The 19727-nt window shown below is 34.8% G+C and overlaps 1 protein-coding gene across 1 annotated transcript; it reads right to left on the reverse strand.

Moving 5' to 3' along the window:
- Positions 1-12786: 12786 nt before the first annotated feature.
- LOC136821331 (large ribosomal subunit protein uL15-like) lies at positions 12787-16115 on the reverse strand. Its single transcript, XM_067077566.1, has 4 exons — positions 15972-16115; positions 15372-15532; positions 13718-13874; positions 12787-13300 (listed from the first exon to the last, which is right to left on the reverse strand). Exons 1-4 carry the CDS (start codon positions 16089-16091, stop codon positions 12983-12985), a joined length of 756 nt encoding a protein of 251 aa, XP_066933667.1. The 5' UTR covers positions 16092-16115; the 3' UTR covers positions 12787-12982.
- Between the last annotated feature and the right edge of the window lie 3612 nt (positions 16116-19727).

Here is a 19727-nt window from a genome sequence, read left to right on the forward strand (position 1 = left end):
GATTGTTCTAAAAAATGCACAAGATTTTGAAACCTCTTTCATCACCCTATGACCCCATTTTAGTTTTAGTTCTAGGGCTGTCAAAATTGACAGCGGAAAAGCTGCAAACCAAAGTTTGACAAATTTTGATGTAGCTGCGCCATTCTATGCAATACAACTGTATGCCCTAGTGCAGATGTGGTGCCAACTCTCACATATTGGGCGTGAGATTTCTGCATTATCTCACGCAATTTTTGAATAGTTTGATTTCTCACGCATTTTAGACTTTTGAGAAAAATTTCCACGTTTTTCTGATTTTTGGAAAAAAGTTGCCCAGATTTTCAGATAAGAAGTTTGATTGATTTGACCTGATTTACACAGTTGCCCTGATTTCCTGATTTTCGGAAAAAGTTTCTCCGATTTCCAATATCGTGGAAGAGATTTCCCGATTCCCGATACTTTTTAACACTGGACAACCTCAACACTGGGTGCGTCTGGTGCACATTATTTTTGAAACACATGTGTCTAGCAGTTATTCATTCTAGCATTCCGCCAAAATGCACATCAAAGATTAATGCTGCAAAATCTCTATATCGTTTACTTGACTCGCAGGCAAAATAATGTGCTGTAAAACTTCTAAAGGGATTCATGAAAAAATAACCCTGCTCTTTTTATAGAAATAAATATTTTCAAAAACTATTAGAAATTACCTAAAATTTGAGCGATAAATGAAAAAATTTGAGCCAAGACAATCTTTAAAACTAATTTGAAGATCAACTTCCCAAGAAAAAGATCTATGGGGGAGACGGAACCCACCTAGATCTGCACAATGCTGGATAGGCTATTTCCCGGAAATCTTGCCAGACTTCAAACACTGACCCATTTACATGAGCGAAATTATTTTTACTTTAGCGTATAAACAAGGCCTTAACAATCAAAGCGCTGTCTCGGGAATTGAATGACAAAATTTGGTTGGTTGATATTCTGACTGATGCACGTTCGCAACCGATAATTTTGTCTCATTTTAAGTTTTCAAGTTTTAATTGATTGTCTTGGGAACTTGAGCTTGATTCATGTAACTCTCATACTTGTTGATGCAAATGCATCCTGTAGATGACTGATATTGTTTTTCCTGAAAGCTTGATTTCCTAGTGTGACTAACTGTGTCTGGTGTCCAGAAATTAAAAAAAGTAACACCAGACTTAACAAACACCAGACTTAACAAACACCAGAATTAACACCAGACAAAAGGTGTCTGGTTTGGGGCTGAGGGATACTTTTTGGCATTGGACAAAAAACCAGACTGTACGTCAACAGGGTCGTTTGGCTTCCCAACCCTCTGACTCCTCCTATTTTTTCAAGAAAAATAGGGTTGATCAGGTGACAAGAACCAGAAGCTATTTTTTACATTCAGCACGACCCTGCCGACGCACCGGACTTTATGAACACCGGGCAAGCAAAGTTTGGTGTTGGATGAGAATACTTTTCAACACCAGACAATCTCAACATCGGACTTGACTTGAGTTCCAGTACGTGTCTGGTGCACATTATTTTTGAAAAACACAAGAACACACATGTCTGGTGTCTAGAAGTTCGAAAAATTAACACTGGACAAAAGGTTTCCGGTGTGGCTGAGGGATTTTTTTGGCACCGGAGAAAACACCCGCCGCACCGGCAGGCCAGGGTCATTGTTCGGCCCATCTCTTCTTTATAAATAGAGAGGCTAAAATGTCTCTCCAATCGCAATCTGACATGTCATTTGGAATTAAAAATTGTACAGTTACAAGAGCAACACCAGTAAATTTAAAACTTACATAAACAAATACCTAGTGATTGAAACATGAATTTTGATTATTACCAAAAACACAGTCTGACATCAAAACATATGGCCATGTTGCTTAGATTTCTCAGTCTCGCTTTGAAGCTTTGAATAAACGGTTGGCAAACGATATCATACTCCAGGATGCATCGTCTCTTATTTTCTCCCTATTTTCTACTTTCCTATCTTCTATCCTGATTTTCTGTCTTTCTCAAGTGTTACTAACTGTTTTCTAAGTATTTTTCTGAAATTTGCCCGTACCGGTGAAACAGGTCACCGACCCCGGCTCGAACCACCAAATGCAAGCAACCTTGGTTTACAAACCCAACGCCTAACCGCTTACGCCAACGAGACACGACAGAACACCGTCATTCACAAATACTTATAGCGTGTAATTTACAGACCTTAATTAAGAAAGCTCCCAACCCTACCGGTGCCCCTACAAGGATCCCTACGGGATCCTAAGTTAAGTCACAGGGTACGAATGCCCCTAAGAAGGCCTTCGGCCTTATATTGTGACTCTCGAGCTCCAACCCTAACCCTAACTGATAATAACCGAACCCCCGTCTAGGTCCGCGGATTGAAAAATTTCACTTGCATCCTGGAGTATGATATCGTCTGCCAACCGAAACTGGTTGCCATGAAAATTTTATAAATATTTGGATTCTTGATATGCGTAACTCGCAAAAAGATTACGTCATTTGCCGTGGCCGCCATTATGGAGGTCAAAAAATGTAAACAAGCCCTTGGAAATGCATGGAAGGTTATTGAAAGTAGACTTTACTGATGCATTTTTGGATTAAAATAAAGTTGGTTGGCTCTGTAGTTTAATTTAAAGTATTCATGAAGTATTCATGTGGCTGTTAGAGAATATCTATATGTTTTTTTTTGTTTTTTTTTCCTCTTTTTAGAGTTATATTAGCTAGGCTGTCTATGTATACATTTTCAGTCAGAGAGCCGAGATGTCTGCTGTCTTTAAATTGTTATTTTCAATTACTTGCTCCTGTATAATATGAATGTTTTTTTAATAACTTTTTAGATATAAGAAGAATTATATAATTAGAATCATGGGTAAAGTTTGCAGTGCTGCAAACTGCACAAACAGGCAAGGTTTTCCAAAGTCAACATCAAAACATTTCTATGGACTTCCAACTGATCCAGAAAGGAGAAGAAAATGGATTGCATTCTTAGATAGAAAAAAGCTTCCTCAATTGAAATATGTCAGTGTTTGTGGTGCTCACTTTGTGTCAGGTAAGTGCTCAACCTTACATATGATGAGTTTCTCTCGCTTTCTACAAAGGTTAGGACCTATTTTACACAGTGTTGGCTATAAAGTTAATGATAATATTTTCTACATTATTTTTTCAGGTGAGAAGAGCCAGAATTCTCTACATCCAGACTTTATTCCAACTATTCAACTGTCACCAAGGAAGAAGATTTCATCAACCAAAAATTCCATCAATTCGAACACTCCCAAGAAAGTTATTTCACCTAGGAAAGCATGGACTCCATCTAAAAGTTTAAAAAGACTTCAACGCCATAAAAAACTCAATGAGGCTAGAGAACGGTATCGCATTAAGAAAATTGAGTCAAGCTCATTGTCAGCAACATCAAGTACAAAACAGTCAAATAAAGTCTTACAAAATGATGAAAATTCTGATCCAAATGAAAATGACATTTCAGATCAAGAACCTCTAAGTGAAATGCAAAAAAAATGAGTGATGAGTTAGAAGCAATGCGTGTGATGAAATTGAAATGTTGAGAGCGACCTTAAAAATGAAAGAAAGTGAAATTGATGACCAACATGAAAGAATTAAAAATCTAGAGGATGATTTGAAAAATGCCAATGGAAAAATAGAACAATTGACCTTTCTTGATTACTCAGAAAAAACTCTAAAATTTTACACAGGTTTGCCAAATATTCAAGTATTTGAAATAATTTTTGCCAGCTGTTGTGAACATATTTATCACGATAATCGAAACAAATTAACCAAAAGACAAGAAATTTTCATGGTTTTGATGAGACTGCGTCTTGGCTTACTGGAAGATGACCTGGCTTTTCGCTTTGGAATTGACCAGTCAAATGTTTCAAGAATCTTAAACAAATGGTTGTGTGTACTATCTCAAAGACTTTCTTTTTTGATAACTTGGCCTGAAAGGGACCAATTGAGAAAGACCATGCCAAGCTGCTTTTTAGAAAGCTTTGACAAGTGTGCAGTTATACTTGATTGTTTTGAACTGTTTATTGAGAAGCCATCTGATTTATATGCAAGGGCTCAGACATATTCTCAGTACAAAAGTCATAACACAGCAAAAGTTCTCTTGGGGATAACCCCTCAAGGGACAATATCATATGTCTCAAAACCATATGGAGGTAGGACCTCAGATGTATTTTTAACCGAAAATTGTGGCATATTGAAAAACCTACTACCAGGTGATGTTGTACTTGCTGATAGAGGATTTACAATTGGAGATTCTGTAGGGTTGTATTGTGCTGAGTTAAAAATCCCGCAATTTACAAAAGGTAAAACTCAGTTATCCCAAAGACATGTTGAAGAAACAAAAAATTTGGCAAGTGTTCGAATTCATGTTGAGCGTGTCATTGGACTCTTGAGAAACAAATTCACTATTTTACAAAGTATTTTACCTATAAAAATGATCATGAAAAAAGTAGATGGAACTTGTACTTTAACAGACATTCTAATTGTTTGTTCATCAATTTGTAACTTGTGTGACTCAGTTGTACCAGTTGATTGAGATTTTGATTTGTTAATTTACCAGAAGCTTATATCTTTCAGTTCACTAAATTTGTCAAACTATCGAAAGTTGATTAGCAATAAATTTACTTAGTTATAACTTAAGATTTGGCAAATTTGGGGATTTTGCCAAAATCCGCCAAATTTTAAGTTCCAGCCAAAATTTCTTTCAATTTCTTTCATAAGATGCTTATTTTATTGTAAATTTTCTTCCAACAATGTAATAATATCAAAAGAATAACAAAATAGAGGTGAAATAATACAGTGTATCCAGAAAAAATGGTACAAGATTTTATATAAAATGAAATGCTCAAAAGAATATATCCCATGGGATTTGTTTGGACTACTTTATAAAAAAAATATATAAATAATATGAATATAAAATATGTGTACGGCTTCTATTTTCTTTAAATAACAAAAATATTAACTTTGAAATGAGAGTGAGAGCATTTTAAAAAAGAAATTTGGTCAAATTGTTTATAGAATTTGAAATTTTCAAAATAAAGAATCCAATGTTTTACTTATCAAAAGAATTTCATAAATTTTATTTCAACCTAGCTTTTGAACAACATTCTAATTTTATGTCAAGTGCTTTCAAAGATAGTTTTTGTTGAATATATACATGTAGAATAAGTTTTTGATGACAAAAATACCCTTATTAATTTTGAACTACTAACAATATGTCACTTTTAAGCTTATAAACTGAAGAGAAAAAAGTTAAAATGTAACAAAAGTTACTATTTACGGCTTCTCGATTTCTTTCTTCTGCAATAAGGACAGTACCATTTTTTGGGGGGTTTTTTCTCTAAACCAAGACATTGTAAATGATAAGTTTTTACAACACAAGTTTTATCTGCACATAAAATTGTCTCAGAGTCTCTCTCTTCTTGACATGTACAAATGTCCTTAGAATTTTCAGTACCCTTATGGTAAATTTTAGGCTCAGTGATGTGTGATTTCGAATACCACTTTCCAAGAAGTTCTGGTAAAACAGCAAAAATAAAAAATCGTTTTGCAATGTCAGTTTTCTCAGCAAGAAATTCAAGATCAACTTGTACTAGTTCATAAAAGGATTCTTTTTTACCATAAACATAAAAGTGGCAATAGTTACAATTTGTCAATAGCATTTCCAATTGAACTTGGTAATAATAAGCATGAGTCCTTTTAAGCGATATGGGTGTTTTTTCATCCCCTTTTAGACAGAAATCTTTGTCATTTTTTGCAAGGTCTTTTATAGATTTGTTTTCAAGTTTATATGGACACTTTACTTCAACAGCATAATGTCCAATATCTCTACAGCAGGAGCAGGTCATGATTCCATCTGGGGTTGCTCCAAGGAAAGGGAACTCTGTATTTCTGAAAAGTCCGCAGTCAACAATTTTAACATCAGTGTGCTGCTTGGATAGCTCTTGTTTTAAACTCTCCACTGCTATCGGTTCATACTTAATACCGTGGTCTGTTGCAACAGTTGTAAATCTCTTTTTCACTGGGTAGCAGACTTGGATAATAGTACTCTTAGCTGGTTGACTGATATCTGTTTGACAACATAGTTTGAAACGACTAGCAGTAATAACACCTGCTCTGGCTTGGAACCAAAGACTGGACTTGGCCTGTTGCTTTGTATGGTTTTCAATTTCAGTTACATCATCTGGTGAGATTTTAATTGACATGAATGTAATTAGACAGTGTCGTATAAGTTCATGATACAACATTTCTTCATATTTTAATTGATAAAATTTGAATAATACCCGCTCAAGCTTTCTGGCAGCTGGTACAAATCTATCATTGTAACCTTCGATTAATCGTAAAATTGCACTTTCAGGGTTAGCTTTTGACAAACAGAAGTAAAAGTTATCTTTATCAGCATCAGTTAGGTTTGGTACCATTTTTCTGGTTTTCACCGGTGGAAGGACAACATCAGCTTTATCTTTACTATCTCTTTTACGCTTTTTTTCATCTTTGTCCTTACTTTTATCGTGAAAGTCAATATCACAAATAAGAGCAAAATCAACATTGTTAATTTTTGGTGGAAGCCAACCATTTGGGTCTGAGGTGACAGAGTCCGTAAAATGTCTTTTATAGTAGTCCATAGTAAACATGAGATAAAACATAATTGCACCAACGTGTGAACATGTTTCGCCAAGTCCTGCCATGCAAGTGCAATGGGCATTGATTATATCTCCAGACTTATAAACTCCAACCCAAGATTGATTAGGTTTCTTGGTAAACATACTCTGTCCATGTTTGACAAGTCCATGCACAAGTAAAGTATCATCTTTCAGTTTTTTAACCTTGACTTCATCAACTAATCCACTTTTTACATACTTGTAGGCCTCGAGAGACTTGTAGGCTTTCAAGCTGGTCTTTGTGAAGTAGCTTGGAAAGTTTATCAAATAAACAAAGATGTCTGCATACACTATGTCAGGCCAACCTCTGATGTCGTTAGTAAAGTCAAAATCAGTGTTTTTCAGAGTATATGGGTCCTGTTTAAGATCAAGTTGTGTTAGCTTTTCTTCATATCTTCTCTTTGCTGGATCCTCTAATTTATAATAATACTCAGATCTCACAATGTCTTTGCCTGATAATGATTTCATTTTAGATTTTAAAGCAAAACATCACGTTTCATTCTGTTTTGCACTGTGATTTGCCTTAGCTTTCACTTTCGATTTGATTTTTTTGACCTCCATAATGGCGGTCGCAGTGAATGACGTAATCTTTTCGCGACTTACGCATATCAAGACGGCACCGGATAGAAAAAGTTACGGTAACGTTCAAAACAAGAGTCTTAAAGGTAAGGATTAGTGCATCATAAAATTTTCGGCGAAATTAGCGAATCTAACTCTTCCCCTCCTCTTGCTTTGGAAAACTGTTGCTGAATCGTATCTTTTAGATAAGCTATTAATTTATAATTATATAAGCATCAATTTGGTTTAATCGTAAGAGAGGAGAGGAATCTTACAAGATTTTTGTACTCATATTTTGATTGGCGAAGTATTTTAGTAGTCCGTGATGAACAAATTGGTGATTTGATTGCGTGAATTATGAAGCATAGATATATAATTGAAGGTTCGATATGGATTTTACACCTTTTTTTGTATTTATGTGGGAACAAAAGACTGATAGCAGTTTAGCGTGATAAAAAGACAAAAAAGTGTCCGCGCGGCAAACGGCGGCTACGGTCAAATAGGTGTATGGAGTTGTTGTAAAATGTGTGTAAAATTCATAGGAAGGTTTCTACAGAAAACATTATTTGACTTGAGTAATTTGGCACATTTTTGATAATTCGGATGTTTTAGTGGAAAGTGAGAAAGGGAAAATGGAAAATTCGAGTAGAAAAAATGGTAACAATAGTTAGAAAATGCTAACTAAAAAATCAGAAAAAATAAGCAAGGCATTCGCGAGAAGTGCTCATTCTTCTTAAAAGCAAAAAGAAATTTCCCGACCTTCATCTGTCTTTATACAAAAAATAGAAAAAAACTACTAAAGCAATTTCACACAGAGTGTCTAAAAAACCCCACTTTAAAAAAAAATTGCCAAAAGAATTATATATTTGAAAATCGGGCTTCATCAAATTTGAAACATTACCATTTTACATTTTTGTGCAAAAAATAGAAAAAAAATACTAAGCCAATCGCGAGAAATACTCAATTCCCCTAAAAATGACAAATGGGTAATTCCCCAAAAAACAAATTCCGATTTTTACAGCTGAAGATTTTTTCCGCGAACAACGGCCTCGGCCACTTTCTAGAAAAAAACTTGCCCTAATAGTAATAATTGTTGATTTTATTTTGGAAAACAACGACCAAATAAATAAATCAGATTATTTTTTTTTATTTCAGTGTATTTGCTATAATATTTTTATCATATAATTTGCTGCTATTGCTAAATATGCTATGAATAAGTTAATTCTTAAAATTTAAAGAAAACTATTTTTAAAATAAATTATTTGAGGTAATTGATCATCATTAAATTAGTCATCAAATTAGTCATCAAATTAGTCATTAGTCATCGAGAAAAATGCACGGTGCCAACAAATTTGTTCGGGTTTAGGAGACATTCGAATTAAAGAAGTTCGTGTTATGGACAATCAAGTGTACTTGCAAAAAAGATTAGTGATTTCAAGGCCCTTTGAAAAAGAACAAGCAACATGCTGAATGGACCTACCTGATGATGAAAGCTGAATAATAAGACAATAAGGAGAAAAATGAAAACAATCAGTCAGACGATATAGCGCTTTGCAAAAATGCATAACACATTAAATCTTATCATTGATTGTTGATGGGGGAAGAGGGAAGGGGAGTAGGGAAAATAGAAATAGAAAGTTCCGGTTGCAAAAATCAGTTTTATTGACAATTGAATCATGCTTAATGGTGGGATTTGTTATCAATAATGTTTTTGTGTGAAAAAAAAAAGAAGTAAGAAAAAAGCCAAATGAAAATCTGCAAAAACGGCGATTACCGGCATATTTCCGGCATTTTCAGCCGGGAAAGAATTTTTCGCAAAAAGTAAACTCGGTCATGTTTTGAGCATTGCGAATACGCATCTTTCTGCAAAAAATCATTTCAATTTCAAAAATCAAATTCGAGATAATGTCAAAAAAATGGTTTTACCGGCATATTTCCGGCATTTTCAGCCGGAAAAAAATGTTTTTTCGAAAATCGGGCTCCGTCACATTTTAGGTATTGTCATCTTGCATCAGTGTGCAAAATTTCATAAAAAAATATAAAGTACAGCTCGCGAAATTCAAGAAATACTGTCTTTCCGGCGAAAATAGGTTGTTCCGGCGATTTTTGAGTAGTTCCGGCTTCAAAAATCAATTTTTTTGAAAATTGAAACATGCTTGATGGTTGGCATTGCTATTAATAATGTTTTTGAATGAAAAAACAACCAATTATAAGAAAAAAAATCCAATGAAAATCCAGAAAAACGGCGATTTCCGGCATATTTCCGGCATTTTCGACCGAAAAAAATTTTTTCTCGAAAATTGGACTCGGCCATGTTTTGGGCATTATTAATACGCATCTTTGAGCAAAAAATCAGAAAAAACTAATGATAAAATCTCGAGAAAATGCCAAGAAAACCAGTTTTTCCGGCATATTTCCGGTATTTTCGGCCGGAAAAATTTTTTTTTCGAAAATCGGGCTCCGTCACATTTTGGGCATTGCCATTTTGCATCATTGTGCAAAAAATCATGAAAATCTGTCAAGTATAACTCGAAAAAATGAAAGATATCTGTTTTACGCCGGTTTTTCGGCTGTTCCGGCGATTTTTAAGGAGTTCCGGATTGAACAAATTATTTTATTGAAAATTAAATGATGCAAAGTTTTGGGTATCACCACAGAGAACCTTTTTCTGTAAAAAAACGGTCAAATAAGTTGAAAAAGTGTCACGGAAATACGAAAAACGGCGATTTCCGGAACATTTCCAGTTCTACAGGCCGGAAAATTTTTTTTTTCGAAAAACGGTTTTCAACATCTTTTCGGTAGTACTAACGCGCCTCTATGTACAAAAAATCAGAAAAAACTAATGATAAAATCTCGAGAAAATCCCAAAAAACCGCTTTTTCCGGGACATTTCCGGACCTGGCGACCGGAAAAAATTTTTTTTCGAAAATCGGGCTCCGTCACATTTTGGGTATTGCCATTTTGCATCATTGTGCAAAAAATTAGAAAAAACTAATGAGCCGATCTCGAGAAAAGCTGGCAACAGACGAACGAACGGACGAACGGACGAACGGACAAGGGTTAATTTAAAGGACTACCTTAAGGTAGGTCCAAAAATCACGGGGAAACAAGAAATATCACTGGAGGTTCTATTCAACGTAGACAATGTTATCGTCAGTTACAGTGACAGTAAAGGCGGGGAAATATGGCAGTATGGCGGTATACAGGGAAAAATCGGCGGGAGAGTTTCGAAGAAACGGCAACTCTACCGACTGGCAACACTACCGACTGTAAACTCTTTTCGGAAAAAAAACTCGTTTGCGAATTTTCTTCAGCTTTTAGCTTTTCTCTTAGATAGTGATTCGTCTTAGACTTTATCCTAGTCTATATTCAATGTTGTAAAAAAGCCTCTAAAGATGTGATATTTGCTAGTCAAAAAGAATCAACATTACTTCTAGAATCTGCTAAAGGAAATATAATTTAGTACTTGAAAAAATTCTATATAATAATCTGTGCTATTCCGAGAGTTTATCATTCCATTTAAACATACTGTATAGTCAACTATTTAATAAGCCAGTCTCTGTTAGGGTTTTGTCCTAAAAACAACTTTCTAAAAACAGCACCGACATCGAAAAAACGGGCAACATTGCGTTGGTATTTGACATATAGTGGATACTTAGCTGCTGATATATCTTCCGTGAGGTCAGTCGACTTTAAGAAGAGTACGATTAATAAAACGGCACCAATAGAGGCCGCATTAAAGGGTCCACCAAGGTTAAAACAGGTCTTCAGGTCTGCAAAATGCGTCACGGAGAATAAGTAGAAAACAACCCAGATAAGTTGCTCAGCGATGAAGTTTGGATGTCTGGAGTATGCGAATAAGCCATTCGTGTTGAAGCCACTTTCGTAATGGTTTGTGGAGCATTCCAGTGGAATTTTTTCACGGATTCGACGATATTTTTCTAACTGGAAGACCTGTTGATGTGAATCAGAGACAGTTTCCAAATAGATTAGAAGTAGCATAATGGAACCTTTGATTAAATCAATCGTTGTTAAGGAATCACGTGGTAGTTCTGCAGCTTTGTCTACCATTATGGTTGCGACCATGACAACAGCACTAATGGTAAACAAAAGCAGTAATTGATAAACGCATATAAAGCCAAGATCGAAAAGGAAAAACACAAAACGATTATTTAGTATCGGTAATCGTCGGCGTACAGTTTCCCATCTGTAATCTTCTTCTCCAGTCCAGAATCGAATCGAATAACCGCCTTTCTTGTAGAACTGATATGTCAATCTTGCACCCCATATAGACACCAAACAAGACATGTAGACGAGTTTATAATTAAATGTCATATCGTGCTCCTTTGCATCGTACCAAGTGATATACCAACAGAACGTGGGTGGCGATAGAGACCAGATTTTGTCAACTTGACTAAGATTCATGGTCGCCTCGCCAAGGATGAAACACCATAATACAAAAGGGATATAAGTGTACAAAGCAGCTGATTTTAACATCTCCAAGATGTAAGGTGGTGCTTGGTAAAACTCATGAATCAAGTTGGGTAGCCAGAGAAAGTAAGCTATAGCTGCAAGTCCACCAACGCTACCAAGTAGCAAGATAACAACAGCATACAGTGACTTGTCGTTTTTATTCTTTGTCATTTTTTGTGTTTTTTTTTGTTTTTTTAAGATCTATAAAATAAAAAAACACATTTTTATAAGTGCACGAAATAAGTACTTTAATGGGATAAAATTTCGCAGCAATTAATTGGGTGTCATCCACGAAATTAAGGCCCAATAGAAATTTGGGAAGTCCTTCTCCACAGAATTATTTTCAGACAAAACTTATCAAATAAACTAATTTTTGAATGTTTACTGGCATCAAAGAAGCGCTAATAATGCGTATTTTAACAACCAACATGTATGATTTGGCAGAAAAAGCAACGAAATCGTACAAATATTGTCTCCTAATGGAATCTTGAATTTTCGCGGTTGAGCTCATCCCCGAAATTTAATTCCCGCGAAAGCTTAACCCATTTAGGAAAGAAAAAAAAGAACAAGGATACATGGTACTACTGCAAAAACTGAAATATCAAGCTCGGATATCAATGGCTTAACGTATTCTCTATATCAATAGGATAATTATAAATAATTATTTTAGGAGTCGCGCTGAAGATAGGAGGAAATCCCCGAGAAAACAAACTGCTTTAGAATGTGAGCTTTTTGCCGTACTGATAATTAGAGAAAAAATCTATTTTATTTTCAATTAGTCTGAATCGCAGACCTCTACAAAATCCCAAGTAGTATAGTATGTGAAAGAATAGAATAATCTATAAGGAGCACGAATCCGTTAGTGGATGCCAGCAGCCTAATTTTCAATAGGATGGAAATATTTTCCACGCATTAATCAAAGGGCGTAATAAATTGAGAAATTAAGGTATGGCGCGTACCGATAGCGAAACATATTTGGTCAAGCTTTTACAGGTATTTGCTCTAAGTTTTATATTTTCCTCCATTCACCCTTATTTAATCGAATGAAAATATACGCGGAACATGTCCTCTTTAATGTTATAGCTGATAGATTTTTCTAAAAATTCGTTACAAAAATATTATGTTACAACAAAAACTACAGTTCGCAGGGCTTTCATAGTTTTCAAAGCAATGATAAATATAATCATCGATAACACGCAGGAGAATGTCAGGATGTTTTAAAAACAATGTCAAGCTTTCCTTCTAAATTTTGATTATGTATAGTAATATCATCAAGATATATTGAGATCTTTGACTTGCTCAACCAAACTACCTAATTTTTTGTTTTCCTCCTTTAATTTGGAAATTTCGTCTGGATGTGCTAAATATCCACGATTCTTAGCATCAGCGTAAAACAGAATATGTTTGTGACTTGGGCGTGCCGCCCTGGGTCTGATATCATATTTCTCTGGTTTGAGTAACGCCCTAAGGGCGATTTTATCGTGATAAACAGTCTTTATATTACCGCCATTTCTTTCGATAGCCTCGATGGCGGATTGTGTTGCTCGACTCACCTCGATATCAATTTTGCCTTGAAACCAAGTCGCACCCTAAAAATAAATTAATTTTGTAGCTTGATTTAACACCAAAGCTTCCTTGGTATTCCATATTAAAATCATATCAGTTGACAGGAAGTTTAAAACCAGTAGGTTCTATTTTTTTAGCATCAATGCCGTTGGATTACAGATCAAAGGTGAGCCCTCAACTTTCGACATGTAGAAAACAAAAATGAAGAAATTCACCAAAGTATTGCCCTTTTCAAAAAAACTTGAATACTGGATATTCATGACGTAATGTTTCATAATGGAAGTACTCAAAATAACCCGGGCGTTTTCAGCTAGTGTTATTGTTTGATTCAAAATTAGTGACAAATACAAGGTTTTTCTGTTTCTTCCATACAAAACATTATGTAATGAATATATATACACAGTGTTCTTAAACCGAATCTGTCAATCGTTAAAACTCACTGTTCCGAGGATTCGAACACCATCTTTAATTTTATGAGAAACGGCACCAGATCTCCACAACGTTTCTATGGTGATTTTTTCGTTAGGATCAATTCGTTGGCTATCAATGAAGTATTGGAGACGACCCAAACTGACTGGTGTGTATTCCTTCTTGAACCTAAAATATTTGAAACATATAACATCATTAACATAATATTTCTTTACATACAATAGAGGCGAACTGCCAACATATTTCATGTGACAATGTGTTTAGACAAAACTCGCAATTAGACAGGTTGCAAAATTAAAGTCTGAAGACAAAACACGTGTATTTTGCTTGTCAATAGAAGGGGCTGTAGTTTAAAGCTGACCAGCCCGCCGTGTTGTTTCTATTCACTTTTCAAGACATTCAAAATTTCGAGGTAGATAACGAGAAATAAAAATATCAAAAAGCTCGATTGAGTCATTAAAGCTCAGTGATATAGTTGACCAAATCGAAAATGTAGCATTTCACATCTTCTTTCTAGTAAGAATAATTTTGACCATCAAACGTCCCAAGTTTCTTTTGAGTTTTTTAGAATATGAAAGAAAATAACCACTAAAAACGAGAAAGTCTCCTTAATAAATAAAATCTCCACACGAAAGCATCAAAACCATCAAAATGTTGAAAAATAAGAACACGTTGCACGCCAGGGCAAGCCATTTTGTAATATGATTCTACATAAAGGGAAATTGTCAAGAATCCATTTCTTTTAAAAGAAAGCACGCGATATGTTGCATAAATCTGACAATTTATATAACAACTTTATTACAAAGTACATAAACCAATTCATGATATGCACCATTGCAATGTCTTCTGATATTACATCACGGACCCAATAGCTGATTGGTTGTAAGTGACGTAAAATCAGTCAATACGTCACTTTCAACCAATCAGCTGTTGGGTCCGTAGAAGACATTGCAATGGTGCATAAAGCAATAATAATGGATTTTTTCTAATGAAACCATAGGCTTCTGCTAACCCTCTAAAGAACAAATTACCCATCGGAAGTGTATCTATCGAGGCCTACCTGAATTTAGAAAATTCTAATTTGAGAGTTCATCTCGCCCTACTTTGACCTCAATACACGGGTTGCAAAATTATAGCAGTGCAGTCAAAACATATGATTAGTCGAAATAGTTCACGTGATTTTATTCTCATGTTACTTGTTTTACAACTTACAGTTCATAACTTTATTAGTGTTGATAAATTCCAACCAACCAGAAATGAAGGTCATGTAGCAAGCACGTAAAAATTTCGAGTAAAAGCGTGATTTAACTTCAGTCTTTAATTTTGCAACCCTTGTAGGAATCATGGTCTGATTTCGAACTACGTAATACAACCAAATAAAAAACAGTCTGTCAATTGTTCATTATTTAATCACATAATGAAATTGTGAGCAAAAATAACCAACTTCTAAACTAAAGTCCAAGTTGTAAACAACAATAAGGAAAACCAATGCTTCCAGGCTATGGGGATAAAAAAACATAAAACATGTGTTGTGGCGGGGAATCAAATTCTATCGCTTTTAAAAAATACAATCAAACAATTTAACTTCTCGTGAACAATTTTCTAATGGAAATCCCTGAAAGTAGCCATTTTTATATGGTACTCCTTAAATTCAACACTACCTACTTGGCATTAGTGAAACCATGTTTTGGTACCAATCGATAAAAAGGTGTTTGTCCTCCTTCGAAACCAATTCTTGGCATTGTACCTCTTTGACCTTGTCCTTTGTGGCCTTTACCACTTGTCTTGCCACGCCCTGAGCCAGGACCACGCCCAACACGTTGTTTCTACGAAGAATAGTTAGTAGAATTAGATAAATATAGAGTTTGTTTACTGAGTAGTCTAGCTACAAAAATCTTTTTGTAAGATTATCTTGACTCTGTGCTTTAAATATATATCAAAGATTCTAAAGTAGAAACTATACATATACATATGAAATCAGAAAACACTTTATCATTATATACACCCCTGTTTCAATAACAAGACGAGAATTTTTAGCCATTTGATATAGTATGAAGTAACCCGAAGGAGTTAAAAATCATGTAATTTTGAGAGTGCGGTTTGGTTCAATTTCCAATGGGAAATATTCTCTCATTGGGGGGAGATTTCAAGCTAATTTTTCTAGTACTAGCGGGTACAGCATGTAGAGTGTCCTGCTGCTCTTAGACACCATGTGTATTATAAACACAGACACTTGACAATATCACTTGGGGTGTACATACATACCTTTTTGAAGGCACCACGAAAATCACGAATGTTTTGAACTGATATCCTTGGCATGTCTTTTAAACATTTTAAGTTTCGTTCCACGTGACATACAGATTTTGTGACTTCACTCAATACCATTTTTATTGCAAATTTTCAATCTGAATTATTGCAACAGAATCATTTCATTTATTAATTTATTATGTTAAAAACATTTTAATCTACGACAAATCACTTTACTATTAACCTGTTCTTTTATGAAGAGAGGAACTGGACTGGAACGAAATACACACTCATCCACCTTCCCTTGACAAAATCACTAGCAAACCCACTTTTAAAGCTCATCTACGTGCATACCTTTACCAAGCTTGCCACTGGCTAAACCCCACCCACCCTCTGATAATAACCTTTCCCCCCTTCCCTCCCACCTCTCATTATATCACCCCTATCCCTTCATCATTAATCATCCAAACATTAAGTCTCATCAGTCTCCCTCTAGGAACATTGACTCTGAAACTAAAACTTTGTTGTATTACACTACGATTTCACAATGACACCATTAAACCTCTCAAACAAAAATTTTTATTAGCCTGTATTTCCCTTAAGTAAGATTTCCAAGCTTGTCTAATTTTCTTGGTTTTCATATCGTATCTAATACCAATCCAATAGCTCCCCCATTTAAAACTGATCATAAAAAGTTTAGTTTTTAGTATTTTTAGTATTTTTACAGTATTTTTATGCTATTTTTTCCCTGTAATGGCAAATTTTAGTGAGAAGAAATTTTGGCGAATGAGTCCATTTTTTGTGCAATTTGGAGGAATTTATTTTGGCGATTTAATGAATTTTCTAAATTTGGTGAGAATTAATTTTGGCGAACGACCCATTTTTTGTTGAAATCAGATTCAAGCCCACATTTTTGTTACCCCTTGTTGGACAAAGTGCATTTTTAAATTTTCTTTAACCTCAGAATTTATCTTTTTTCCAGTACTTTCGCAAAATGTGTCGGAAATTCCACTCCTTTATTTCTTTTTTAATTAGTTGTGGCTTCTTCATAAAGACGAAAAACATATCTGAACTTATTTCTTACTTTCCAGTCTCTTGTTTGTAGTTTTTCTGACTTTCTGGTTCTTTGTGAGTTATTTTCTATGTTTTCTGACTGACTGAATGACTGCCAGGCGTTCAAACCCACTAAATGCAAAGTTCCAATGTTTAAATACCCAATTCCTTAACCACTGCGCCACAGAATCATGCCAGGAAAGTGTTTCTGACGGCTATTTATATTGTACAAACTACAGACCAGGACATATTAAGAGAAAATCACAACACACCCATACCCAATCCTACCAGGTTGCCTGCAGGTCCTGACACTATTCCTGCGCTGCATGCCAGATCTGAAAAATAGATATATGGACACTGTCATTTAAATGGTACAAATCATGCACCATGCCAAAAATGGCTTAAAATAAGGTTTTTGTAATAACTTGCCCAAATTACATCAAAAATTAGGGAAAATCTCAGAAAACCTCTATATTAACATTAGAAAGGGTAAAAGATGGTTAAAATCACTCCAGGGGGTTAAATGGCCCAAATATGGCTAATTTGTTGTCCATAAAAAGATTGTCCTAAAAAGGACCATTTAAGCTTAGTCTATACCAAACCTAGTTTAAACTAAAGCTGAATGGTTGTTTTAACTCCTAATAGTAAAAAGGCCCACTTTTTACGTTCTTGGGTCCCAAAATAGGACAATAAAGTTGTCCTTAATTTTACACTAGTTTTAGTATCTAAATTATGAAAGTGGTCAAAACTGAAACTATCAAGTGATCTTTAACACAAAAACACTATGGTTAAACATAAAACCTGTAATGTGAAAAGTAAAATGGGCAGATAAAAGGTCCATTTTTGGACAAATTGTTGTCTTTTATAGCTCTTCAAAAGAGGAATTTTTTCTTTTATCTTTAGAAAAAGGTAGAGCTATAATAAAAAAGAGTGGAACAACTCTCCTAATTTATACTGTAAGAATATAAACTAAGAAATACTAAATTAGTTTGAATGTAAAAGGGTCCAAAGTTAGACAAAAAATTGTCCTGCAAATGATATCTAAAAGCTCCATAGTCTATCTATTTTTACTGCAATTACAAGACAACATTTTGTCCATTTAATGGCCCGTTTTGACTTGTCCCTCATGTTTTTATCATGATTTGGGGTATAATAGTACCAGCTGTAGCTGTTTTAGAGTCAGATATAGGTTAAATGGTCCATATTTAGGACAATTAATTGTCCATACTTTAACTGTTATATTTTAAAAAAAGGACAATTTATTAACCAAAATTTGTTATCTGGACACTAATTGTAAACCATTCATACAGTTTTGTGCAAAATTTTAGCTTACTGTATATAAGCTAATAGTTTTGGCACTATTTTGGAAAAGATTAAAAATGGTTGAATCCCTAGCGTTAGAGCACAAAAATTGGTTAATTTAAATACATTTGCCTTTAGGACAACAGATTGTCCATCAGAGGGGCTGTTAAACGATTTTCATTTTAATCATCTTATGTTTGAGATATTTAGAGCCTGATCTGAGAGGATCTTGAATGAATTTTTGTTTTAAAGTTGATTTTGATGACAATTAATTGCCCATACTTTACAACATCTAGGACAATTTATTGTCCATTTTTGGACCTTTTTACAAGATTTTATAATTGGAATCTTGTTGTAGGATAAGGTTCTTCATGTGTACCAAATTTAGACTTGATCGGAGCACCCTATCAAGACTTGGATAACTCATTATCCTTTCAGTTAGGACAATTCATTGTCCTTTTTAGGACCGCAATTCAAAAGCTTATATCTCTTTAAGTATACCTTTTACAGTCACGGGACCAGCATGGGTCCGAAAACGGACCTTTTAACTTAACCACAGGTATCAGTGTAGGGCCTAGTAGACATTTACGAGTCTTTTATTTTCAAAACAAGTCAGGGGTGTAAAGATGGTGCAAAAACAGCTATTTTTTGTACCATTTAAATAACAGTGTCCATATGTCTTTTGCTTGAAGAAGCCTTTATCACCTTTTTAATTCAATTATTGCCGTTGAAATTAATACATTTTCTTCTCTCACCTTGGAAATTTTGAATTTTGGTGAAAGCTATTACCTCGAAAATCCTGTGTCGTCCGCCCCCTGTTACAGACATATTCTGGAATGGCCCATTCTCTTCTTTATATATAGAAATAGAAATAATAGGACTAGGTCAGAATTCGCTGATTGAAACTCATTTTCTTCTTTGCTCAGCAATCAGAGAGGAAAAAATCTTGAGTCTATCAGTGATTCCAACCTTCTTATTATTCCTTTCTCTAAAGAAGGGTGTCAAAATTTAGAAGAAGGTTGGCTGTTGATTGACAATATCACGAGACTACCGTGAGAGTGGTGGGTAACTTGCATCAGTTCAGTGGACTGAAGGTGGAGGCTATAATAAACATGCATAGCCCTAAAATGAATGACCTGGGCTGGTCATTAAAATAAACTATATTCAGCTCCCCTCGCAGCTCTACTATAGCGACACTGATGCTGATGCAAGTTACCCACTCTCACAATGATACATGGAAAGCTGTTTTACCTCAGTAGTAAGCCAGGACGATTAACGATAAAGGATTTCAAGTAATTCAGTCAAATAGTCAGAAGAAGTTAGGAGAAGAAGAACACATTTTTTCTTCATTTCATTTCATGATTTCTTCATCTCAGGAAAAATTCTACCATTTTGACTTTAAAGGAAACTCTTACCTAT

The sequence above is a fragment of the Clytia hemisphaerica genome, unplaced genomic scaffold (genome assembly GCF_902728285.1).
Source record: "Clytia hemisphaerica strain Z4C2 unplaced genomic scaffold, Clytia hemisphaerica genome assembly, whole genome shotgun sequence".
Classification (NCBI taxonomy): Eukaryota; Metazoa; Cnidaria; class Hydrozoa; order Leptothecata; family Clytiidae; genus Clytia; species Clytia hemisphaerica.